Source organism: Puntigrus tetrazona, chromosome 18, assembly GCF_018831695.1.
Source record: "Puntigrus tetrazona isolate hp1 chromosome 18, ASM1883169v1, whole genome shotgun sequence".
Taxonomy (NCBI): domain Eukaryota; kingdom Metazoa; phylum Chordata; class Actinopteri; order Cypriniformes; family Cyprinidae; genus Puntigrus; species Puntigrus tetrazona.
In genome coordinates this window covers 21,136,221-21,164,177 of record NC_056716.1, presented here as the reverse complement: position 1 = coordinate 21,164,177, position 27,957 = coordinate 21,136,221, and the positions used below count along the sequence as shown (strand labels likewise).

Genomic DNA, 27,957 nt, shown 5'->3' with positions numbered 1-27,957 from the left:
GAGAGAGAAAGAGAGAGAGAGGGGAAGAGAGAGCACTAAAACACACATGCTTGCGCAGTCACAGACAGAATCAAATCCTTTCCGCTGCAGGACGGGAGGCAGAAGGATTACTCCTATTTTAGACTCTTCATCCATGCGTCCTGGGGTGAGCACATCTCTTCTGGCACAATCAAACTTTGTGTCTGTGCATGTAATATGTGTGTGTGAGTTCAGCCGCTTCTGTCTGAAAATGTGTCACTGGATGCTGCACTGGTTGGTGATGTGGACCAGCATCCCCCACTCTTTTGCTGAAATATAAATGATAGATGCTGCATCCACTTCGGGGGGGGGCAGAAATAAGAGGAAAGAGTGTTGAGAAATGCAAAAAGGCGAGAAAAGAAAAGGTCATAAGCGATGCTTGCACTGCAGCAGCTGTCAGATCGTTTGACATAAATCTCAGCAGTCTAATGGAATCGCAAACTGATACAGTCATGATTTATCTGCAGTTATGCTGTTAACAAGGATTGATAAGCAAGCAAAATATATAGCGTTCATCTGTGTAAAAGTATGCACTGTGAAGTATTTCTCTGTGTGTTTGGTGGCTGTCCTGTTGTGAGGTACCTTTTTTTTCTGAATTGGGTCACATGACTCGAGGGGATCGAATAAGACTGATGGTGTGTAGATTTAAAGCTCTGGCTGCAATATGCCACTCAACACTCAATCTTTACCCTTAGTGCCACTGTTGGAGTCCAGTTCTATGTAAAGATACATATATTTGACATTAGAGATATATATAAATAAATAAATAAATAAATATATATATATATATATATACATACAATACATTAAATAAAATATTATACTATTATATTATGCATCCCCAATTTCAGTATTATAAGATTTATTGAATTATTTTTTTAAATATATGTGTGTGTGTGTATAATATATATATATATATATATATATATATATATATATATATATATATATATATATATATATATATATATATATATATATATAATATACATCAAGTGTAGATTTGCATGTATTATTTTTGATAAGATTTTATCTTGTTATTTAGCAGGAAATGTATATATATATATATATATATATATATATATATATATATATATATATATATATATATATATATATATATATATATATAGATAGATAGATAGATATATAGATAGATATACATACATAATTTATTTTTTGAGATTTAAATTTTAAGTATAAATATATTCTAATTTGTATAATTTATTTTTTTTGGATTTTATTGTTCTAATATTTATTAAAATATATTAAATTATATATATATTATAATATTTTATTTTGTAATATTTAATTTTTATAAGTATAAATTTATACTAATTTATAATTGTGAATGTTATTTTTTTTTTCTTTTAGCAAATAAGTAATTTATTCTTATTGGCTGTTTAACATTAAAAAAAACTTGGAACAATATCGGTGCGTGTGTATTTGAAATTCGGTTAACAGGTACCAGCTTATCTTATCTGTTCTTATCTCGTCAGTGCCAGTGCAGAATGTGTGAGTCAAATCGAGACAACTTGGTGATATTGTGAGGAGTAACATCTTCAGAGGAGTGTCAGCATGACCCCTCACACTGAAGCTCTACTGCTGGTCTTCAGTTTCTCAGTGTGTGGTAGTCTCTGTGCTGTATCTTTAAATAGAAATGAAAGAGCCCGCTTTCAGGCCAGCACGGACCCAGAGCCAGCTACCAGTTCACCATGGATGTCCCGATCAACAGAAATGGCCATAAGTCCAACCGATGTCCTATACTCAGAAGTGACTAGCAGACACCTTGAGGTGGACCCTTCACTTGATCAAAACCCCTATGTCACAATGAAGAATCGTGGTTTGTCAAGACTTCCAGCCTCAGGAACACCATGGATCCAAACTTTGCCCTTCGCTAAGACTGAACCTCCTTCAGATATCCAGAACGATGAAGAGGGACCTCAAACAGAGGCATCTGATTGGCCAAATTTTAGTAAGCAAGGCAATATGAAACAATCTTTTAAATCATCTTCACTGGCAACACTTCAGCCTTTTTCTTCTCAGGCCCGGAGTACCAAATCCAAGACACCTATTGCTTGGAATACAGAGACATATACATCTCAGACTCCTGCTGAGACTAGATTTAGCACCTACCGGTCACTGTGGAAGTCCTCTGGTGCTACTCAGACACCATATGCCAGAGGAACTTTAGATGGTACCACATTGCCAAGAGGCCTGACAGACAATCTGCAGCCATCTGAGGAAACAAAGGATTTGACAGATGCTCCTACAGGTAATCAAATTAATGATACACCAGAGCAAACTCTGAAAATGATAGTGTGTGAATGTACATCTATGCACGAAATACATGCATTAAAGTACATTTAAGTTTAATACAGACATCACTGAAAATAGTGACACTATAATCACAATGAGTCATTTGTTGTAAACATTCTGATGAATTATGTTCATTTGTCAGACTGATTCAAACCAGTTACTTGGATAATAAGAGTAATTTGTTTGTGAATCTGACTCTGGTCATGCAGTATGTTTTTGATTCTCTAAAAAGAATCACTGTTTTTTTTTTTTTATTCATTAAACATTTTTAGCTGACGTGAGTCATTTGTTCATGAATCGGACTACTCGTGGCACAGTATGCTTTTGATTTACTAAAAAAATCGACTCAGAAGAGTACTTTATATATATATATATATATATATATATATATATATGTATATTTTGATTTCAATAAAAAAAATTACCCAAAAGAGTAATCTGTGCATGAATCTGACTGTACGTGCACTGTATGTTTTTGATGAACTAAAAACCAGTTCTTCTAATTGCCTTGTATGTTTCTGATCCACTTAGAATCAATCCATACGAGTCATTTGTACATGAATTGGACTACAAGTGCGCTGTATGTTTTTGATTCACTAAAAAGAATCAGCTCAGGAAAGTAATCTGTTTGTGAATCCTTCTCTGGTCGCACTGTATGTTTCTGATTCACTTATGATTTGGCTCAGAGACATTTAAAGTGCCACGTTGTTAGTTTTTGCGTGCAGACTCCAAGGACAACTCAGTAGAAAATAATTTGTTTTGTTGTTTACTATTTGAAACACTGAAGACGTTTTAAATTAAACAAAATGTATAAATGTACACATCAGAGATGTGTGATAAAATTATATTGGTATCACTGCACTATTCGGTAATGCTGTTTTGGCATAATAGCGTCTGCCTAATGCCTGCGTCAGTATAGTACATGCTCATTGTGCTCTTAGCTTGCTTTTCCTCAAGCTGCAGTGAAAACATCAGTATTCCAGCAGCGAACAAACCGTTCATCACTGCAGATGTGAGTGGGATACAAGCCCCCTAGCGACTCATTGTGAAACCTAATGCAATTTACAGCTTCTTTTATATGAATCTTTCGGAATTAAGGTTTGGCTGAGGATTATGGGTATGAATCAAGAACAAAAACAAATGATACTGTTTGTCTTTGAGCTAGCATTAGCTCTCGGTTCTGCTTGCTTGAGAACAGGTTTACAATCCTATTTTCTCTCTCTCTCAGATAGTCTGACAGAGTCGACTCTCGATATGACAAATCCTGACCCTGAAAGAGAGGAACGTAAGGATGTTGACCAAGTGAAAAAAGAACAAAATGGCCAATTGATCAACCCTGTGATCAAGGTCACTGAAACCTTTCCGGAAGCAGGTACTGAAGCATTCATTCACAAAATCTTACCTGTTCTTTTTTGAAGGTTTGCAATAGTTAAACTTAGGGTTTTGCATACAGTATGTAACCAGTTATGTCCTTTGGCAATCATGCAAAAACAAACACACAACCTGGTGCTAGCAGTCTGATTCAAATGCAAATTACTATATATGAGCCAATTCTTTTTAGTGAATCAAAAAGAACTTGAGTCTCTTGTGCTCAGAAAGGCTGTGTTTGTTGCAGAATACTTTAAAGTTTAAAATTAAAATTTTAAATGACTAGTTTTAATATTTTAAAATGCACAGTACATGTAGCCTTTATTTACAAAAAATAGGGGAAAATAAAAAAAGTCATACTCGTGTCTTTTTTGTTCCTGTAATAAGATGAAACTGTAGCTATGAAGATTACTGATGGATCTTAGGGCCTTAGAAGTGCAGCTAATATACATATACATACATATATATATATATATACACATTAACACCCCATTCCCTGTAAAGCTGTTATTTTTGATTACTGAGACATTTTAAGGGTAATGATACTAAAATCTCTTCCTATGCACAAAGGTCAATTATTCCATCTTAGGAGAGGAAAAGTCAAGCCAGATTCTCTGACCTTAATTAACACACGAGAAAGACTAATGCTGACTCAGAGATTCAGCACCAGTGCATTCTGGATAGTTACTCAAGTGGAAACACACATCAATCACTCAATAAGCAATGAAGTGCCTTTTGATCCACAATTAGAGCAAAATAATGGTAAAAAATTAGTCTGTATTCAGGAACACAAGCTTGCTACGTAAAGCCCCACCTCCCCACGTCAACGCACAGGTCTTTAAGTGACGTAATGTCATGAAAGTGTGTCACTTACTAGTTTTTAAATAGTCACACTCTTGAGAACAGCAACAGTGTCAATGCCCTCTTAACTGTGCCGTATGTGAATGTGTGTCAGAGCTGAAGTGTGCGACCCATTTACAACAGCCTAGTTCCACATCTCACTATAGAAAAACACAGTCCTTGTTTTACATATTTACGACTGAAGGTGTATCTTCTTTTATTAATGCCGAAATACACGACCTTTGCTTACATACTGGGGCAAGGCACAGCAATCTACTTAAATAAGGTGACAATGCATGCCATTTTTCCCGAACGTGTCCTGGCAAGGATTTCTATATTGCCTTAAATATCTAGATTTTGGCGCAATACAGAAATCCTGGGTCACGTCCAGGAAAAATGGCATATGTGGTCACCCTAACTTAAATCTTCTTTTAGATCATGTGTATACTTCTAAATACAGGATTGTTCTGTGAAACATCAGTGTGTGGTTTGTTATACGTTTTCTTAGCTCTTTAAATTCCTCTTGTGTTGTATCAAGTATACCTTTATCATATTTGTCTAAAAAAACTTCCTAAGCTTGTAAAGAATATTAGCTTAGTGTTTTGTGAATATAACCTCATGAGTGCATAAACAGACAAAATCTGCATTGCAGTATCTTCCAGCATTTAAAAAGGCTGCATTCTATAACTAACGGTTAAAATATAAGAGTAAAAACTCTGAAATGGTTCATAAAATAGTTTTTAAAATAGTTTTCAGAACCTAAACCTGCAACAACAGTCAATAGTTTTTGTAAAGCTTAGGGATACAAGTGTTTGGTGCTTGTAGATCAGTATGATTCATCTATCATTGCATCTGATTTTAGGGACTACTCATCAATGAGGTTAGGTTTAGGTTCAGGTAAACTTTTCTCTCCACTGCAGCTGTTTGTCATTCTTCGTTGAGAATTCACAATGCATGTTGCATTCGATTGCTACATTCAAACTCTCTTCAAGAGCTCACAGAAACTGAGGTTTAAAACTGATAAAAATAAAAGAAACCATGAACTTTAAGGTAGTAATGCACACCATTGTGTTACTAAGCGAACCTAAGTTCCAGCACCCTGGTGACAGCATTTGTATTTTTTTTCTGAGAGTGCATAAGAAAAAGAATTCATATTAAACTGAGCTATATTGTATTTCAGCATCTCCAGGTGATGACTGGCGCAAATCCTCCACACAACCGGATTGCAGCCTGGTTGGGACCAGGATCTGTCAGTCAACTGACTCAAAGAATAATGTTGCAACTAACAACACTCTGTCCACTCCACCTCCTGTGTATGAAACCACACCCTCCGGAGTAATAACCCCACCCCTTGAAGCCCTTACCCCACCTCTACTGGTCCCTCTATTGACTGATTGGAATGCTGCAATGGCGACATGGGGCCTAGCATGGGAGTTGCAGGTATATGGGCTTGGCTGTGTGTTCTCGCTGGTGGCTGTGCTATCTGTGCTCAGCCTGATGTGTTTGCCTTTGCGCTGGCCCTCTGGCTGTGCCCACTTCAGCCTTCTCCACCTTCTCCAACTACTAACAGGTTCCAGCAGAGCTCTGTGGCTCCTCTACGATCCATACGGCCAAAAAGAACGCTTACCTATAGCCTGGGCAAGACTGCTGCATGAAGCTGCCTATCCCTGTATCACAGCATCTTTTGGTCTCCTGCTTCTACTGCTAACTGCTCGTTCTTGTACCCAGCTTCTTTCTCAAAACACCTTGCAGCGCAGCACCTGCTTGTTGGCCGCCCTAGTGCTGCTGCACATAGCTGTAGTAATGGCATCCATTGCAATACTGCAACTCTTTCCCACCCTGCAAGTCGTGCCTCTATTACCACCTGCAGCATTCGTGTTGATGTCCTCTCTCTTGTCATTTACATACCTGCTTCTTTACTGCTGTGCCCGTGCCGATGTCAAGCACATTTACCGGCTAAGTGAGAGCTCTCCTGAGCGGCCATCGTGTCATGCTAGCAGGTGTCCATTCACAGAAGCACGGATGTGGGAAAGAGCGGTCAAGACAGGGGTATTTTCTGCCCTGTTTCTTCTAGCATGTGGCAGCCTACGACTTTACGCTATGCTCAATGCAGGAGGGTTGACCGGTGGAGTCATGGTTGGCCTGATGCCCTGGCCCTGGTGGGGATTCCAACTCAGCTGCCGAGTCTGTGAAACAGGAGTATGTCTCACCCTTGCTCTTGTTATCACTCATCCTCTCCTGTGTTGCGGAGTGCCCCTTTCCAAACCAGGAGGCTGCAGCTGGCTCTTCAAAAAACCACCCACAGAAGGCACAACATTGTCCAAACCCACCATTCTCTCGAGCCGGTGTGGCTGGTCAATCCGGCCCGCCGAGAAGCTGGGGTTGTGTGAGGGAATAGCACGACGGGAAAGCGAAAGCGTGCCGCTCTATACCCTGGTGGAGCTTCCGCACAGCGAATCTGATGGCTTGGACCTCCACTATCCCAGCAGCCCTCAGCACGAATCTTGCACACAGCTCACCCAAACCACAAAGAAGAGCAAAGTATCCCATGCGTCCTCCATTGCAAGTTTTGATGCGGACTCCACTGCAGATCTGCGACCCCCTTCACCAATTGACCTGAGGCGAAGCATTGACGAAGCTTTGAACAGTGAGGCTCTGTTCCAGCACAGTTTATTTGGGTCCTCCAGGCTCTCTCTCAGCACACGCGGACCCCCAGATGGACAACCCTGTCGGGTAAACTCCACTGAACCCAGCCTATACCGCACTGCCTCCTGTGGGGATGTGGACCCTGCTACAGTCCCAAGCTGCCCCAGGCAATGGAGCACTATATCTGGGAGACCAGCTCACGTCTCAGTCCATTGCAGTGGGTTAAACTCAACACAACAGTCCGAGAGCAGCCTACACAGGGTCGCTCAGTCCGGGCAACAACTCCACAGACGCTACACAACCCTGGGTTCTACGTCCTCCAGAGGGAGCGTGGATGTAGAGACAACGTCTCATGTTGATGAGCTTGCCGTTCAGGCTGAATTCATCAATGTCTGCAGGCAGATAGATGCGCTCAGTATCAGTAGTGATACAATTGACCTATAGGGAGAGAAATCTTTTTTCACCTACAGATTGCTGTAGAGCAGGGGTCCTCAAATCAGAAGGCCTGCCTTTGAGGTCCACTTTCCTGCAGAGTATAGCTCGACACCAAATCAAACACACCTGAACAAGCTAATCAAAATCTTCAGGATTAAAAGTTCCTGGCAGGAGAGTTTGATGAAGGCTGGAGACAAACTCTGCAGGAAAGTCATTGAGAACCCCTGAAGTAGAGCATGTGCCATACTTACTTGCACAATTAACCTTAAAGGAACAGGCCATTTAAAAAAAAAAAATAGGCTCATTTATCGAATTACCTTCAGTTAAACAGGGAGCAGGTGCAATGATTTTACACAGTGCCTGAAAATCCAGGCGCTGCATAAAATCAAGTTCCTTGATTATTACTCTGGAATGAGACTAGAGTTCCTAACCACATCGGCCTAGAAAATTGCAACTTCATTTTCTGTCGGTCTTAGTACACAATGTAAATACAGAAGAGTAAAGTTTTAAAAAGTAAAACTCTTTGATCATTTTTGAGAAAGACGCTAATGGTCTAATCAGATTCATTGATCTTTACCAGGGATGTCAAACTCAGTGACTTGATTAGCTGGATCAGGTGCGCTTTATTAGGGTTGCATCTAAACTCTGCATCTAAAACTCAGTTCCAGACCCTCCTGGAACTGAGTTTGACACCCCTGATCTATGCTAAGCTGAGGAGAAAAATTCTATCCGCCTAAATGATCTCAAAAGAAGTAAAACTTTTGAACTCTAGGGGAGTTGGAAAATTAACAAAAACAGTAAAGTGGTCCTTTAATACCTTCCAATTTAATATTTAACCCAGGGTTGTCAAGTTGTGCTCTTTGAAGGTCCACCTTCCAGCAGTTTACCTCTGAAATACCTGCTTGGAATGTTCTACTAATCCTGAAGACCTCGATTATCTAGATTAGGTGTATTCAATTAGGGCTAGGCCTAAACTCTGCTGGAAGGTGACCCTCCAGAAGCCCTTGCCCAGACCTGAACTATAACACCTTTAAGTAATTTCAACCCTAACAACTCCAAAAACAGAACCTTGCTTGGCAGACACGTGGAGAGGATTTGCTGTTGATGCATTCTGCTCGAATGGAAAGAATATTTTTTATTATTTTAGAAGCAGACATGACATTGAGAAAACAGCAACCTACAACCTCTGAGTGACTAATGTTCTCTATCAACGATGAAAAATCCTATGGAATCCATCTCTCATATTTGACAAATCTTGTTGAAAATGCTTGGTTTGATCAAAATACTTAATAAAAAAAATAAACTACTGTACATGAGGCTTTTGTGTACCTTTCAGCAATAAAGCTAGCACTTATGAACATGTTTTATGATGATATGTCTTTTGGTTTTGCTCTTACAGCACAGATCACCTAAATACTCATTTGGCAACAAATGAGAGCATAGTTCCAAATCTACAGTACAGAGAAATATTCTCTAGAACCATTTTGCATATTAATGCAGCACTATCAATAGTGTTAACCAGTTTATTTGTGGTTGCACTGTTACTTGATACTGTAAGATATTGTTCTGAAATGAGACCTGAAAATAACCATAAAAACCAAGCTAATTAGATGTTGTATGTATGGAAAACATGACTTTAATACTACTTTTCATTAATTTCATTACATTTAGTGATAGTAAAAATCTATTCTATCCTGTACCCATAATCCCTCACAGCCATTATGCAGCACAAATACTGCCCTCTGTTGGCCATATAGATGTAATAACATGGTTCACCCTTTTATTGAGATGTGCATTTTCTCTGTGACTAGTAAATGCTCCAACGCCTACGCTTGTAAATGTCAATTTAATGCTCTCAATTGCATTGCTCATTACGCTACAGTGTTTAAAAAGTATATTAAAATCTAAAATATTTAAGCAAAGTATATAGAAATGGACACTACAGGAACAAAATAAGAAACACAATCTATAAAATTCTTTATTCTATAAACTGTATAATATTCAGAATGACAACACAAACTATCAAACGGTGCCCAAAGTTGAAAGTGTCACTTTTACAGCAAATGCTTTTGACTGTCCTTCAATTCAGACCTTTTTCATACTGTAAAATGTTTATATATGTAAATGCTTCTAAGTTAAATGATGCAAGTGTGTGAAACTGTTAAATAAACTTGAAATGAGCGTCTCTAATGTCGGTGTACATTATTGACTAGTGTAAGGCGAGTAACAGTACAGAATACCTGATTTTAAGGCTGATACTCATAATCTGGTCCATAAAATGGCATAATTCTATCTGAAATAATCTGAAAAGCATCGTGACAAGCAGTCTGCAAAACTGTCCTAGAGCAAAAATACAGAAAACAAATGCATTTCTTATTACATTAAAACTGAACTCATAACACTCTAATGGCAATGTGGTATGATTTTGTCTTAAACCACGATGGTCACAAAAATATTGTTACTATTAAAATAACAGACAATATGAATTACAGTGAACCAGCAAGACAGTCTGGAAAAACCCACATAGATCATAAATGTTCATACTCTTTCTTTACATAAGCACAAGTAAGCATCCTGATATTTCAGAAGATGCTGTACATTCATAGGATTTTGAAAACAATATCTCTAGTGCCAAGTCTAATTTCTTACAGGGAAGCCCGAACATAATAAGAAAAAAATCGAACCAAGAAAGTCCATAGTACATTCAGTACTGTTGCTGGCTTTTATTACAATCAATTTATTTCACTTTAATGTTTATCTAAAGTCAAGAGCCACCAGGAAGAATGATAAAGGGTCGAGGACAGCATAAATCACTTTCAGCTGCTGTGTTTAGTGACGGCTGGTGAGGGGACATTCGGTCCAGCTCTCGGATGCCCCCTGCTGCCTGGCTCAATATAACCGCTTCTCGTAACTGCCGAGGAAGGCAAAGCAACACAGCCTTAATAAGTACAGGTACATTGATTGGTCCAAATGAAAGATTTTTACAAACATATCAGCCTAACCAATTAAAGGAACAGTCCGCCCAAAAATGAAAACAAAAAAGCAGCATGGAAGTATCAGAAAAGTGTCTTTCAGCAAGAACAGACTACAATTTAAGATGTTTCTCAGTATGAAATATAATTTGACCATCCAAATATTGAAACTTGCTTATTGTCATTGGTTATGAGATGCATGAGAATCAATGGCTTTAAAAAAAAAGTCAACTCTAGTGTCATGTTTAAATAATGATACAAATTCTAGTCTGTTCTTCACACAGAGCTATTATATAGCTTCTAAAGATATGAAATATAGCACCAGGTCATATGGATGATTTTTATGATAGACTAACGTTCAAAAGTTTGAGATCAGTATTATATGTGTGTAAGTGTGTGCATATATATATATATATGTATGTATATGTATAAGATTATATATAATTTTATATAATAGAAAGATTATACTTTTATTGAGCAAGAATGCATAAAAAGTGATCTAAACAAAACAGTGCAATACATTTTACTAAATATTTAAACAAAGCTGTTTTAACATAATAATAATAATAAAAAAATTGTTATTGATCAAGAAATGCAGTCTTTGTGAACATAACATACTTTTTAAAACCAAAAAAATTCTACTGACAACAACTTTTGAATGTTAGTGCATGGCCTTTTTCTGTCCTTTTTTCCTTTGGAAAAAATTGCTCTGAAATTTTTAGGTGATAAAAGATGAACTTATGATTAAAGATAAACTATCCTTTTAAATGTAGGAGTAAGTTTCTTTCAAGACCATCTCCCTTTTTAAAGACAAGTCTCTGATAATATTATGAGTACACAACCACAGCTGGGATAGTGGACACTAGGTTTGTCTACATTATACGTAAGAGGAAACTAAAAAAGTCTCAATGCCCACTAAAGAGCCCAGACCTTACCACTGTTTACAACACAATCCCCTCCACCAGAATTTAAAAGACATGAGACGCTATTATACTTACATGGCACAAAAGAATATCTATGTTGACAGCATAAGAGAAAGGAAGAGAAGACATTTTCACATGTAAACTCTACTTTTCCATGACAACGTAAGAAAGGATGGACTGAGGGTCTCTGAGAGGAACTTCAAAAAAACAGAGAGGGGATTGCTAAACTTTTAGCTTTATTTCAACCACAAGAACTCTAATGACTTGAAATCTGTTCACAGCTATTTTTTGAGGGTATGTGCTTTGAGGAAAGAAACACGATGGTCGGACAAGAGGGTGGAGTTAAATGAGTGGGCGGAGACTTACGAATGCAGTCCGTGAACTCCGCCCTCAACCTGAGCAGACATGGTCCTCTTCTCAAACTTCAGCTCTCCAGAGTACATCATTGATCTATATGTAACGCAGGTGAGACTTACACAGGTGTAGGTAAAAACAAACTAAATTTTTCGAGTCGAAAAAAATATTTCCTTCATTTTTTCTATGCTCTTATTTTTCTTTACTATCTTCCTGTCTTAGTTTTTTTTGGAATGATGACTTAAAATTTGTATAACAAGCACTTCTTGTATTTATTGCAATCTTATGATGAATCGCTTGTTTCCCTCGCTGCCGGTAAGTAAAAGCATCTGGCAAAAAAATAATGTAAATGTGATGTAAATGAGAGCTTGTTATCTATTTTATATGGCCAATAGCCTTTGGTTTACATTATAGCCTGGTGAATACAAATGTGACCGCTTTTTTCATGGATATAAGCAATGAAGAGTTCAAGAATGATTCAATTCCCTTTGATGAAACAAAATATTTCTGAAGCATTAGTACAACTATAGACACATATAACCATGATTCACTACTATCTTGTTGAAGTAAAAGTAGTATTCTTTTTCTAAAGAGAATTATTAAACAAAAATTAGTTTAAAAGAAGAATGAGTACATTATATTTAGGTTTTTTCCCAGAAAAAAAATAATGGCTAACAGTTCGGAATAATTAAGACTTTTTAAATGTTTTTGAAATAAGCATGTTCTCAACAAGAGTAAGAACATTAATATTGTGAAATATTATCACAATCTTTAAAAGAAACGTGTTTTAATAAATTTAACTATTCCTGTGATGGCAAAGCTAAATTTTCACAATTTTTGTTGGAGCGCAATTATTTATATTAGCTCTTATTATTGTCATCATTATTACATTATTTACTGGGTCTTTTAAAATAATCAGCATACACAGAAATGGGCAGATAAGGCATTAAATGACCTTAAATTTATTAAAACGTTTATTAAAAATCCGATTATACATTTTTCAAAAACATTTCACAACAATACTGTTTTTACTTTGCTTTCATCACATAAATACAGCCTTGTTGAGTTGGTGATATCTTTTAAAAACAACTAAAATCCACATTTTTCACCAGCAGTGTATATGCATGTCTAAATTCGGTCCTGAAAGGAAGAGTGTAATTTCTAAAAGCTCATTTAGTAGCTGCTAGTTTATTTCTAAAAGCGACTGCAATACAGCACTATGGCACGGTTTCAAATCGAAATGACATGAATTCAAAGTCACAAAATAGCAATTTTGATTTCATGAAGTCTTTTCAGATGACGCACTTACCGCAAAATGGACAAGCTCTTTGCGCCAATATCCTGGCAGCCATGTTGAATTCCGGCGATGAGGTACGGTACAAATTTGTGTATCGAGCCTTTATCCTGAACTGAGCCAGAGACTCCCTGAGCCACTTTCACTTTATCACCTTCACTGAAAAACACACACACACACACACACACACACATACACACACAGATTATGTCCTGCATAAAAAAACACCTTGATTTTTCATCAATTATCTGGACTTTTTTAATGCCATTTATGTATTTATAAATAATCGCTTCAACCTTGTTTTACTCCTATACTTTAAAAATATTAAATTGTAATTGTTGCTATAAAATTAGCGAAGAGCATTAATACACCCAGTCTTGTCTTTATGTGTGTGAGGCCACCTGAGTTTTAGGAGTGTTTACCTAAAATAACGTTTCTGACTGCTGTTATTTTTCTCCATGGCGTCCAAAGAGCCCATGCCGCGGTACTTCTTCAGTCGTACGCCATCGGAGAAAAAATACTCACCGGGCGCTTCTGTGGTTGCCGCTAACAACGACCCCATCATCACTGAAACAAAACAGGCAGAAGGGAAGGGCATGGTCTGACACAGACAGTAAAATGTAGGCAAACGAATCCCAGCCATTAATAACAATGATCGTTCAGGCAAATGATCCAGAAAAAAAAAAACACACACCTGTGGAAGCTCCCAGCGCAAGGGCTTTGACAACATGCCCGACAGTCTGGATGCCACCGTCTGCAATGACCGGGACCCCAAAACGCCGGGCGTATTCAGCCACTTTATACACAGACGTGCCCTGCGGTCTCCCACACGCCATCACTGTACCATACACGCAACGCTTATTTACATTGATATAAAACATCTAATTAAATGTTAAAAAAAATAAGTAGCATTTCCTTTTACAATTTATACACCTTTACATTGCTATTAGGGCTTTTTAATCTAATCTACTTAAAACTAAGGATGCCAAAATTATGCAATCCTTCCAAGTGGCAAATAAAAGCCCACTTGAGTTATTCCTCGTTTTTTTTTTTCCATTGTTTTAATTTTAGTTTTAGTATAACATTATAATACCATTCATAGTTTAGCTTTTTTTTAATTTACAGAATAAACCCATCCAATGTGTAATTGACATTTGAGGCTTAATACTAAAAAGCAATAAAGGTTTTTCTGTTTGTTTATGTTCTTGTAAAAATATTGCATGCATTTGCTTCGAACAATGGTATAAACATCATTCGGTGTTAATAATTGCAATTACACTTTCAAGGGAATCATCGACAAAACTATACAATTATATTTTTGTCATAATCATGCAGCCCTAATTGCTATATAAATAAGTAGTTCCTATTTTTTGTTTTTTCATAAAATAAGGTAAAATAAAATCTTTTTTTATCCATTTTAATACATGATTCTAAGAATAATTTTCCTTTTTTGTGGAGTATGATTACATACCATTTACATTGCTATATAAATAGGTAATTTATATATTTTTTTCTTGAAAATTAAAATGAAAGTTTTAATTTTAGGAAAAATCATTAACGATAATATCTTTTTTTTTGGAAATTTTTTTTAAGTGATAATTGATAATAATTGGTGACTACTAATCCCAAAAAATACTTTTGTTGTTTCCAGAAGTTAATAAAGACAATGCTTCCTTTAAAGTGTGTCCTCAAAGTTGTCTCACATTTAGATAATTTTTAGGAAATTTCCAGAGCAAGTTTGTCCTCCAAAATTCAGCCAAAAGCTCACATACCTTCCTGTGTGATGCAGATTGATCCACAGCCCATGCCCACTCTTAAAGCGTCAACACCGGCATCTATAAGATTCTTTGCTTGAGCAGCAGTCACCACTGTATACAAGAGAAAGAGAACACACAAAGAATATGCTATTACTCGATTTACGTATTAAAAGTCCACGCATCTTAAATATATCTAATATCACTCCGTTATACAAAAAAGTACTGCACAAGGGGGCAAAAAAGACTCACCGTTTCCTCCCACCACTTGTAGTTCTGGGTATTTCTGTTTAATGTAGTTGATCATACTGATCTGAAACACTGAGTTTCCCTGAGAGGAGTCCTGAGACAGAACGACAGAAAAACCATTACATATCATGCAGGCTTAAGAGCTTAAAGGAACAACACTGTGTGATTAATGTGATTTTGGCTCAAGTTTTGCCGGTCTGAGATGATGAATGAATGCTTGATGCAATTCTACCCTGCAGTCCTGTAGAACTGAGGTTGTACCCTGCCCTAATCCATTCATTCCCTGTCAAATCGAAGAACTTGACTGGCTGGTTCAGGTGTGTCTGATTAAAGATGTAGCCAAAAGGTGTAACAGTACATTTTGATTACATCTTTGCACATCATGACACAATATGATATCATCCTTTGTTCAGACAAAGCTGTCAATATTTGACAACTACAACAACAAACACCTGTTCCTGCATATTAGGTCTAACCTACAAAATTATTTGACCGACACAGAATCTAAACATAGGTTGGACACTTTATTCAGCAAGAATTATTATGTTATTTATTGTTACATAACATTCTAAATACTATTTAAATACTATACTAATAGTAGTAATAATAATAATAACACACTCTAACAAGGAACAATACTTATTCAGCTTTCGTTACTCTTAATGTTACAAAAGGAGTCTTATTTTAAAGTGTTAACAATTCGTTTCAACAGTCATGCTTAAAGATGTACATCTATGAATATATACACAAAGTCTATGCTATAGCATTAAAATGACATACATATGGATACTGTACGTATAGTCTTACACTTTAACCGCTTCTATTCTTCCACACTTGATGATTATCCGATCAAAATAAAAGTGCAGTGCTAAGTCGGGAACTCACCGGTATCACGCACTCGGTGCGGTTAATCAGCAAAACCAATACATCAGTCAGCCACTAGTTTTTAGATTCTGACGATACTAAGAAATATTTCTTAAGCAGCAAATGTGCATATTAGAATGACACCGACACAGAAGACTGGAATAATGGCTGCTGTAAATTCAGCTTTGCATCGCATTAATAAACTGTATAGTCTATATAATAGTAATATTTTAGATTGCAATATTATTTCTTAATTTCACTGTTTATACTGCATTTCTGATGCCTACAGGCCGACATATTTTTTTTGGTTCGTTTTTAATTTATTATTATTTTGCATTCCAGCTTTTTATTACCACCCTTCCCTCAAAACACCTGCCAATATTTTCCAAGAAAAGTCAAACATCTTGATTTTCAGGTTCACACCTCAAGGACATTTGACACTTGCTTCGTTACAGGCCTTCTTTTTTTTTTTTTTTTTTTAACACAAACTCTCCAAATCTGGCCTCCGTATAGCAAATGAAACCCTAACAATCTCAGAAAAATATCAGAATATGGTTTACTCATAACAAGCACTGTACGTGCAAAACACCGGCTCACTTTTATTTTCTTGTGTGTGTAATTCAAACTACCTTTGGCCAAATACAGTTTACCACTGAAAATCTCAAGCGTGAAAACATGCCAGTGCTGTATTCCACTACCTGACCCAAGGAACAAAAGAAATAAAATGGAAACGCTATTTTTAGCTTTGCAGGTGTTTGACTGTAAACAAGGTCTTCACCCCATGTTTTCTGCAAGTGTACGATTATAGAATGCTATAGAATTATTGAGGGTCATTTGGCGTGTTTGACACATTTGTCTCTGTCAGCTAAACAGGTTTGTTGCTAAAGATATTCTTCTGTCATGTTGGAAATTTGACTCGCCGATTCATTTTTGGCTTAAAGGGATGGCACACCCCAAAATTAAAATTTGCACACAGTGTACTCACCCTCAGGCCTTCCATGATGCAGATGAGTTGTTTCTTTATCAGAACAGTTTTTAAGAAACTTAGCATTAAATCATTCGCTCACCAGTGGATCTTCTGCAGTGAATGGGTGCCGGCTGAATGAGAGTCCAAACAGCTAATAAAAACATCGCAATAATCCACACAAATGAAGTCCATCAGTCCATCAGTTAATGTGTAAAGTGAAAAGCTGCATGTTTGTTAGAAACGAAACCATCAAGTTGTTTTTAACCTTAAGCCATTATTTCCGGCATTCAAAAAACTGCAAGTTGTCTACTAATAGTATTGCTTCCTCAAGTGAAAAAGTCACCCAAACTGGTGTCGTAGGGATTACCCGTAGATTATTGTGATGTTTTTATCAGCTGTTTAGACTGGCGGCACCCATTCACCGCAGAGTATCCAATGGCGAGTATGTAATTTTACATTTCTGTTATGATGAAGAAACAAACTCATCTTAAATGGCCTAAATTTCAATGGAATGCAGAAAAGGCCATGGAAAAAGCTAGATCTCCAGAAACTGTGTTCTGCTCAAGTTTAATGTCATTCTATTCTCTTTAGGACCCACCAGAACTATCACGTCCACCCCGGCCTGCATGAGCAGGTCTAGCCGGTACTTGTCGTCCTCTCGGGTGCCAATGGCAGCGCCACACAGCAGCTGTTTGCGAGAGTCTTTGGAGGCTAAAGGATAGTCTCTGTTCTTCTTCAAATCAGTTCGAGCTATTATAGCTACAAGCTCATCACTGTCGTTCACTATAGGCAGTTTACCTGAGAGAGAAAAACAGGAATGTGATCAGCAAGCGTGTGCTAAACATCAAAACATATACAGGAGTTAAGTTAAGGCTCATACCTTTTTTACTGCGTTGTAAGATGTCGTTTGCCTCTTTTAATGTTACACCTGCTGGAGCAACCACTAAATCCTCTCGTTTTGTCATTGCCTGAAGAATTTAAGAAAATCATTCATGCATATTAGTATTATAATGAGTGTTTAATTCATTTTAAAAAAAAGAAACTGGTTTTATTATGAATAATATATCAATGAGAATTTTTTTTTGTTATTCAAAAATATTTAAAATAAATGATTTTGATATTCTTTTATATACATTGTTTAAATGTCTGGGGTCAAAATGTTTTGAAAGAAACCTCATATGCTCACCAAGGCTGCATTTCATTTATCACAACCACACTGAAATTCTTAATATTATAAACTATGATTACAATTTAAAATATTTTATTTTATATTTTATATTATATTTATTTATTTACAATAAAAACTATTTTGATATATTTTAAATTGTATATTTTTCTGTGAAGGCATAGCAAGATTTTCAGCAGTCATTAGTCTTCAGTGTCAACATAATTCTTCAGAAATCATTCTAATAAGCTGATTTGGTACTCAAAAAAACTATTATTATTTGTGTCGAACATTTAGTTTCACTCAAAATGACACTTTATGGAAGTTAAGTGACTACTTAGATTACGAAACATCACTTAAATTAGAATTAAACACTTAAATTATTACAAAATAAATTAGCATTCAGAAACTTCAAATAAACACAAACCTCCTCCAGTGGCCTGTCGTAGTCTTTCTCTGACAGGAAGTCAATGTCTCGTGACGTAACGATGCCCACCAGCTTGCTGCCCATCTTGCCAGTTTCTGTAACTGGGATGCCAGAGAAACCGTGGCGTACCTTTGCTTCGAACACATCGCCAACCGTGTGCCGCGGACTCATCACTACAGGGTCTGTAATGAAGCCCTGCTCAAATTTCTGCCAATATAACAGATACACAGAACACGTTAATTACAGATAGTTATCATTTTATCTGTAACCTATATCAGGAATCTACAGTTCATCAGACTTACAAAATACAACTTTTCCCCCTGAGTTTTACCATTTTTCAGTCTATTCAGCTGATCTCTGGGTCTGGCGATAATACTTTTAGCATAGCTTAGACTGGGTACACACCACAAAATAATCGGGCTGATTTAGTCACGGCACAGCACAAAAGGATTGGGACCGCAAAGAGTCAGGAGCAACTTGTCGTTTTGTGGCAACAGAGTGTTTATACAACATGTCCTGGAAAACATATTTCTTCTCAAGTCTCAAGAGACTCTGCATGAAGATCTGTACATGTGTGGTGTGCTGCCTTGTCACCTTGCGGCACACCACACACTATATGTCTTCATGTTTGTGGCATTTCATCTTCTGAAATCTTGTGTACCCAAGTTTTAAATAGGAAACATATCTAAAATCTTTGGTCATTTTTGTACCCAATGCTATTGGTCTAATTGGATTCAATGATTTTTGCTAAGCTATGCTAAAAGCGCTATCACCATATCTGGATATTGGCTGAATAGATTCCAAAACGTCAAAACACTCATGTGACTGACCTTGACTTTCCGGACCTCATTGGCCTGGAACTCAGGTGTGCAGTTGTGATGAATAATTCCTATTCCACCCATGAGCTGCGGATCAAAACCAGTGGGTCAAATGGAAAAGCAATTACGATTCAGTATAAGTACTGATATGTAACATTTCCGCGACTGTTACTTACAGCCATAGCGATGGCCATGGAGGACTCTGTGACTGTGTCCATGGGAGAGGAAATGAGTGGAGTCTTCAGGGTTATCTTGCGGGTCAGGGCAGATGTCAAATCCTATGACAACACATGACCGTTACAAAAATGTCATTGGAGAATAAATTGTCTGTGTAATTAAACATGTTCGTCTAAGCAAAGCTAATTTATAACCTTTGGTCATTTTAGGAGCTTCTGCCAAATGCAAGTAAAACAACATTTTGCACATACAGGATTAGAAATAATTTTAAAAAATGTTTTCTTTAAAAAGAATTCTTTAGAGAAAACTTTTACGTAACAGTGCTGTTTTTATTATAGTGTAAATCAGTGTAAAGGTGCATGGGCATATTTGTAGCAATAAAAAAATCATTAGGATAATAAAGACCAGATTCTATGAAGATATTTTGCATATTTTCCTAATGTGAATATTTTGAAACTAAATTTTTTAATAGAATAAATATGCATTGTTAAGCACCATCAAATTCCAGATTTTTTAAATAGTTTAAATAGTTATATGCTTTCAGAATATAAAACTTAAAAAGTAAATTAAAAAAAGCGCTAATTTAAAATATTAATGAATATTTGTATAATATATGTTGCAATACAATGATCAAAAGTGACAATAAAAACATTCAAAAGTTAAAAACAGATTCTGGTAACACTTTATTTTGCACAACATTTTGCTAACAGTAAGTAACCACATGCCAGCTAGCAGTCATTAGAGTATTAGTAGACTATCTGTTGCATATCTTTTAACACAACATACTGACTCTGAGAAGCATTGCAAGTATGCGCCAACTTATTCTACTAACTCTAAACTTACCCAAACAGTCTACTAGACATGTTATTAGACTTAGTTGACTTGAAATTGGCATGTAGTATAAGATACTTATAGTTAGTAGAATGGATTATCAAAATAAAGTGTAAACAATATTCCATTTCTTATTCTTTTAATTAAAAACATTAAATAGTAAAATATAGCAAAATAAAAATATTAAAATAAAAGCAAAACAACTAAATCACAAATAACAAAATGACTAAATATATTAATGAATGCCTGCTGTAAAATTATATATATATATATATATATATATATATATATATATATATATATATATATATATATATATATTATTTATTTAAAATTTATATATACATATATACAGATTTTATTTAAAATTAGAACATATTTTTCTTAATATATAAAATATATAATATAAAAAAGTTCACACACATATGTAAACAAAAACTTTTACTTTGGATCATGTTGGATTACTTTGTTTGACAGCACTATAACAAATACTACAATTAATTACAAATAACAAATGAACTAACACTGTCACACAAGTTGGCTTCATCAAATTGTAGACACCGTGACATCTTATTTTTCTTCTTTTTCTCTAACACCTGTGTCCCATCATTATCCGCAGCTCAGTGTAATCTCAGAAGTGTTCAAAGAAAACCGAGTGTTGTGTATCTGCGTTTGCATCAGCAGGAAGCTAACCTACCTGCCACAAAAACATTTTAAACTGACTCACAGACTGCCCTAAACCAAAACATATATAAGATTTTTAACAAACCGAGTCGAAATAGTAGCAATCAAGTTCAACAGGTTTCCTGTTTAACTAAATAATTAGCTTATAATCTATCCCAGGAAAGAGAATTTGCTCCATCTTTAATTAAAAATGTGTTTAAAGTTGCGGTTCCAGAGGGACTGATATTTGTGTCATCCTGGTCTCTCTCTGTCTCTCTCACGCACATGCAAACACACACACACACACACACACACACACACACACACACCTGAGCTTCGCTGCTTGTGACTACATGCCCAGAACACCAGGGACTGCGTGGATGCTAAGACAGCCATGTTAACCTCTCATCCACACAAACACTGTTCTTAGCAGATCTTCCGCCTCAATGAGAGTTAAAGGGTTCCTTTTCCATCAACTTAGCATCTGACTAGATTCATGTGATCAAAAACGGTCCTCCGCGCTAAAACCGATTTGAGGTCTGTTCCACCCATTTGCTGATGACCTCTCTGATAAATGTCGGTACTCACCACTTCATCAGATGTGAAGTCAATAAAGCCAGGCAGTATGAGGAAATCACTGAATGAGGAAGGACAGATGGCAGAGTTAGGCAACAATGACCTTTTAGATCAACAATTTATGAAACAGAACATTATCAAAATTGCAAAATGCTTAAACACACTCAAATCAGTGTCAAAAACAGGAAAACCATTTGATTCTGAATTTCGGGTATTATTATGGCTAGTTTACGCAGATATGACAGTGATGTATGCGACTACCATTTGAACGTTTTTTTCTTTCTTAACTTTTATTTAGTAAGCATGATTACATTTTTAATATCACAAGAGGTTTCTTTTTTCGAATTAATTCTGTTATTTTGAACGTTCTTTCAACGGCGTGAAAAAAGCGTATTGAAATGATTTCTGAAGGATCACGTGACACTGAAGACAGAAATAATAATGCTGAAAATTCAGCATTGCATCACAGGAATAAATTACATTTTAAAATCAAGTAAAACAGAAAGCGGTGATATTAAATAACATAATAATTCAGTTTTGTTATTTTAAAATAAATACAGCCTTGGTAAGCATTAAGAGTGAATGAACGTGCTTCATTGTGAATTATTACTTTAAGGAGCCGCAAATGATAAACTCGCACATGTACAGTGAGTCTCTGGTCCTGTCAAGAGGAGTTATATAATCTACTTAAGACGTGGCATACTGAGACGTCCAGTTAATGTTCTTAAGCATGTCACCAATGTCACACGCACAAACACGTAGCCTCCTTCTAATGCAGCAGTACTATACTACAAAGTGTGTGCAGATAAAAAAAAAAAAGACATGTTTTATGTTTTGCCACTTGCCCCCGAACTCAAAATGCTACTCAAAACTCAATATACAAAAGCATGTTATCAGTGTTGTTAGAATCTAACTTCACTTAAAAGCACTTTTATTGTTTCAGGGCTACAAATAGAAAGTGTTAAATGATATGCATCGCTTTAAAGCGCGATAATGTTTTGATACAGGAAAAAACAGGAGAGGATTTGTCTATCTCCGGAGGATGTTTGAGAAGCCACTATTGAGTGTCCCGTCCCATGTGGCCTAACGCTCATAAAACCTCCATTAGACCAGATTAAACACTCCAGCCACCGAGACAAAAATAGACGCAGAAACCACTGCTCTGCTAACAAGTTTTCATAAAGCTGGGAAAGCATAAACACTTTCATATTCACGCACAGGCGCGAGCTGGTTTAATGAACTGGTTTGAAATATGATGTACGTTTTGAATTTCTATTTGATACTAAAGCGAGCAGGGACAAAAGGGACCACACACGCACTTGTGGTTTTGCTTTGTCCCATAAACACGGGTTGCATGTGCTGGGACCGAGCACTTGAGCTCCGCGTTGCTATGGCGATGCAGAGCGGGTTGCCATGGAGCTGAGAGCCATCTCACTGACAGATGTCCAGAAAGATGCCTACCTAGAGTGCATGTGTGTGTGTGTGCCAGGGTGAAGCTATACATATCTATAAGCTATACACCTGTGCTACACATATCAGTGATTACAGAAAAGGTTTTCGTGCAAATGATCCTAGACTTACTTGTATGTGAGACCATCGCCGATGGCAAAGAGCTGCTGGGCAGTGAGTCCATCCTCTGGAACGTACCCAGTTCCACCACTGATAAGGTAATCCGCCATGCTACAAACATACAAAAGAGAGTTTTTAACGTGAAATTTCATCCGCCCGCAGACAAAATGAACTGTATGACAGCGCGTGCAAACAGTGTTGTACCTAGAAACTAATGTAACAACTTTAAAACACCTTTTCAGAGGAGGATTGATTTGATGTTGCATGTTATAACGATATGACCTGCTAAAAAAAAAAAGTTCTGGAGTTTAATAAACACACACACACACACACACACACACACACACACAGGCGTCTGCTAAACACAGGAACAACGCCTACTGATAATTAGGCGACATAAATGTCCCAAAAATACACATAAATTAAAAATGAGAATAATTTAAAAACGACAATTTTCTGTGCAGCTAACTAGCTGCTCATTTCCAAACGTTTATAAGCGAGTTAAATAGAAAAACAAAGAGGAATCAACTTACAGATTCTAGTTACTTTCTCTTTCGGAACAGTGCAATGAACAGACTTCCTTCTGCTGAATATTCTCCCTCACGTACAGTATCTCACATGATGACGGACGCACTAAAGTGCCTTAGAGATGAACGCGGGGATCAGCAGCTTTCTGAGGAGGCTGAGGCTGCTCTGGATGAAGGGTCTCATGGTGAGACGCGCAGCCGTGTGTCCAGAGACCGTCTACCGTGTGAACCTGATCACATGGTGCCCGCTCAGTTCAACGCTCGAAAGGGAACAGGAAAGGCTGAGCCAAACACTCCCCAAACCTGTTTTTATACGTCTTATAATCATCATTTTTGGATCTCTGGATTTACATACGCCACTCTTATCTTAGCAATTTAACGCATGCAGTCGTATCCAGAAAAAAAAATACATTATAGGATAAACTAATCGTTACGTTAAACTAAAAGTTCTTTCGAGTCGAATCCTCCGATGATTCGACTGAACCGATGAACAAAATCAAACGAATCAAACTAATTTTCGAGCGGTTCTCGAGACTCATTGGACAGAACATGTTTTTTAATTGTTTAATTGGTAGGCCTTTTTTTATATAAACTGAATCGTGCCTGCAATACGCCGATTATGTATTTATTTTTATAGCAATCTTTAGAATGCAATGCGCTGAACTTGGACAAATATTATTAATTATTATAAAAATATTATACTTTTTTTTAAAACTAAAACCTGTATTTAATCAGCCCATGGCAGGATGTCAGGAACCAAGCAATTTTTATTTATTTAGAACCTGTTATTTAAATCTTTTAATTTATTTAGTTTTAAGATGCGGAGTATTTTGTTGACACGCAAATGTTATTGTATTATTATTATTATTATGCTTTATTTTTTATTTTAATTTCATCTATTTAGGTAATTTTCAGTTATTTACTTAATTAGTACTTTTGCATGCCTATTTATTTGTCTATTTATTTTTAAATTAAAAAGAACAAACAAACTGATATGTAAGACAAAAATAATGGATAAAACAACATTTGGTCAAAATGACAGTTTGTTTGTTTTTAATACCAGATCTTCAGGTGGTTATTTTTTTCTGAGCGTAAAAACCTAAATTTCAAGGCGCTTAGATTATTATACAAATCCTAATTCACTGAAGGTGTTGCATTTTTGTATTTCACAACACAGTGGACTTCAGTGGTTTGTATAATTCATTGCAAATTGCTGAATTATTTATTGATAAATAAAGCCTTAATTATAACACGGGACTTGTAGAGCATGTTGCACTAGAATTGCACCACATTTAACTGCACAAACATTCCATAAAATCACTTTAACCATTAAAGTACAGGCAGCATCTAGCACCCAGATGACTCTTAAGTTTTTATGCTGTCAACTGAATCTATTCCTGATGGACATTTAATCTTACTCTCTCAACATACACAGACATGCTGTTTTTTTCCTAGTGGGAATTATACTGTAAACTGCAGATTAGACCTAAAGAGTGCTCTATCAATGTAATCCTTCGTTAACGTTCTCTTCTCATCTGTCGAGAGAGCCGACACTAATGGGAAAGAGAAAAGAAGCGGTGGAAAAATGACAAAGTCCCTTTAGATTTTAGTTTTAGCGCAACAAGCTTCACGAATCACGGCAGAGTTAGCAGAGCTTATTTCAGATGCTGCACAACACATAAGATGTGTAAAGAGCTTTGAAGAGCATGCAGACACACTACAGACTGATGGGTCGTGTCTTACATTCACAGAGTCCTTGAACTAAGCTAAAGATCTGCAGTTCTGAGGCAGAAAATATATTAGTTAACCTCTGAGGGGGCGTAGAAGGCTCACGCTTGACCCTTAGAAAAGGACCTGAGCCCCAGGTGTCTGTGTCCAAGCTGGGATGAGGTAATAAGCTGTGATGCCAGATCCAGCTGAAGTCTCATGGGGTTTCTAAAAAGGTGTCTCGTATCCTGAGAGTCAAAACAACATCACAGGCCGTTGCCGTGGACATTCCCGACTGTTATTTAGGAATGAGAAAAATATTTAGCACCAGAATTTCCCCATGTTCAGCAACAAAATATTATATAAATCGCTTTTACTTTAAATGAAGACAACGAAAACACACGTCTGATATGATAAAACGAAAAAATCCAATGCAATAATTCTCAAGCTAAGAGGCTGAAACAACCGTTATAACACTTTTTCATAACTAACATCAGTCTGTTAATTCATTGTTATGAATTCATTCATTGTTCAATGATGAATAAATGCTTAAAACGCGTATTTGTTTAAAAATACATCATTATGCTGACTCTGTATTTACATCTGATCTATAACACATTACGGTCTTCACTTGTTTTGACTGGACAAAATAGAGATCAACACAGACACAACATAGACCCCTCTTTTTTACTCCTATTCACTTACAGCTGTTATTTTTCTATTATTCCATCTGCATTTTCAACACAAGTTTAATATGTAAATACATTACTCATACATACACAAAAGGGGACCAATCAACAAGAGTTATACCCAAAACAGCATTAAATATTAATGGGTCAAAATATATTATTAATCATAATTATTTAGTCGGGCATCAGGTCATCAGTTTTAATCTTCATATATCAAATGTATATTGTACAAATATATAAATTAATGAAAGAATATACCATGTTTATATTTTCCTGCCTGCAATCACATCCAACATAAAAGTTTTTGTTTATATATGTATGTGTACTGTGTATATTTAATAAGTATACATAAATATACAGACATGCACATGTATATATTTTAGAAAATATATAACATTTTATATATTAATGTATTATAATGTAAAATATATTCATATCATTATTATTTGAATATATATTTTTGTAAATACATACTGTATGTGTATTCATACATATCAAATATGAAAATAGCACACACATATATGCAAATTTGTATTTTGTGATTAATTTGATTAATTTGATAGCACCATATATATATATATATATATATATATATATATATATATATATATATATATATATATATATATATATATATATATATATATATATGTATGTGTGTGTGTGTGTGTGTGTGTGTGTGTGTGTGTGTGTGTGTGTGAACATAATGGGTAGAGATAAAAGTTTGAGTTAATATGCACACTATTGATACATGATAAGCATGCATAATTTATATTTGTGTGTTTATAAGTCCATCCTTATTAATTGTGATCAGGTACTGTATGACAGAATGGTTAAATCAGGCACTTGAGAAAAAGAAACCAAGACCTGAAGAGATTCATTCTTATCAATAGACCTATACTACAGTACGTTCTCACCTTTCTGGTTCATATCCCGCCTGTATTCGGGTAGCACTGTAACGCTGGGCAGCCGTCTCGTGCCCGTGCCCATGCCCGTGTAGTGTATTATGGGTAAACGGGCCATGAAAGTGATGATCCGAGTCTCGTAAAGACATCCGAGGCCTGGCCGGCTCCATGTCTCCCACGATACGCCGGTAATCAATTTGGTAGCTGTCTCTGTCCACATCCGCATAGCGGTCATACCCATGCCCATCCATATCAGCGAAATCCAGCGGGTCGTCCTCCACCGTGGCTCTGTTTGAGCCTGACCGACCCTTCCAAAAAACACCTGACAGTTGTCTCAGCCCACCCCGCCCCCCACCTGCGACCACCCCACAGTCACAGCCGATTGCTCGCACACCAGGTGATACGCCGGATTCAAACTCTTCCACAAACTTCAAAAGAATACAAAATCGGTAAGAGATGGGTTTAGGAGTCCTCAGTTAGATTTGTATCCAATTTGCATAAGCTATTAGCATCTTCCAAACCACAGGCCGAAGTTGTGGAGCTGCGCGAGTGCAAAGCAGGTTACCTGTAGACGAAGTTGAGAATTTGATCAGCAACCAACAATCCCAAACTTCGAAATGAGAATCTTCTAAGCTCTTTTTTCGTGGTCCCGACCTGCAAGAAAAACCAGATAACAGAACCTCAGACAGCAGTTCACAGGACGGCAGACAGGCAGAAATTGAATGAGCCTGGTTCTCTCTCTCTCCCTGTTTCACTTCAGCTAAGCTCTGTTTCTGACAGAAGCGCGTCACTTTCACAAAGAGGATTGCAGCATTAAGTGTGCATGTGTGTTTGTGTGTGTGCTTTAACAGGGGGGAGGAACTAGTGGTGCACTGTGTTCACTAATAGACAAGCTATATG

The 27,957-nt window shown here is 36.6% G+C and overlaps 2 protein-coding genes across 6 annotated transcripts; one reads left to right on the top strand and one right to left on the bottom strand.

The window, feature by feature from the left end:
- Position 1: 1 nt before the first annotated feature.
- prrt4a (proline rich transmembrane protein 4a) lies at positions 2 to 9,811 on the top strand. Of its 2 annotated transcripts, XM_043265021.1 has the most exons (4): positions 2 to 145; positions 1,518 to 2,293; positions 3,566 to 3,709; positions 5,726 to 9,811. In XM_043265021.1, the coding sequence occupies exons 2-4, from the start codon at positions 1,597 to 1,599 to the stop codon at positions 7,633 to 7,635; spliced, it is 2,751 nt and encodes a 916-aa protein (XP_043120956.1). In that variant the 5' UTR covers positions 2 to 145; positions 1,518 to 1,596; the 3' UTR covers positions 7,636 to 9,811. The 2 variants fall into 2 exon arrangements, with proteins under 2 accessions (XP_043120956.1, XP_043120957.1); XM_043265022.1 differs by lacking the exon at positions 3,566 to 3,709.
- On the bottom strand, positions 9,580 to 27,372 carry impdh1a (IMP (inosine 5'-monophosphate) dehydrogenase 1a). 4 transcript variants are annotated; one of them, XM_043265023.1, is made up of 16 exons: positions 27,070 to 27,372; positions 23,242 to 23,340; positions 21,673 to 21,721; positions 19,590 to 19,691; positions 19,426 to 19,500; positions 18,596 to 18,802; positions 17,884 to 17,971; positions 17,602 to 17,801; positions 15,176 to 15,266; positions 14,942 to 15,037; positions 13,864 to 14,007; positions 13,592 to 13,736; positions 13,185 to 13,328; positions 11,888 to 11,971; positions 11,597 to 11,718; positions 9,580 to 10,537 (listed from the first exon to the last, which is right to left on the bottom strand). In XM_043265023.1, the coding sequence occupies exons 1-16, from the start codon at positions 27,306 to 27,308 to the stop codon at positions 10,443 to 10,445; spliced, it is 1,980 nt and encodes a 659-aa protein (XP_043120958.1). In that variant the 5' UTR covers positions 27,309 to 27,372; the 3' UTR covers positions 9,580 to 10,442. The 4 variants fall into 4 exon arrangements, with proteins under 4 accessions (XP_043120958.1, XP_043120959.1, XP_043120962.1 ...); XM_043265024.1 differs by having other exon boundaries at positions 11,597 to 11,613; positions 27,070 to 27,370; XM_043265027.1 differs by lacking the exon at positions 27,070 to 27,372 and adding an exon at positions 23,763 to 24,026.
- Between the last annotated feature and the right edge of the window lie 585 nt (positions 27,373 to 27,957).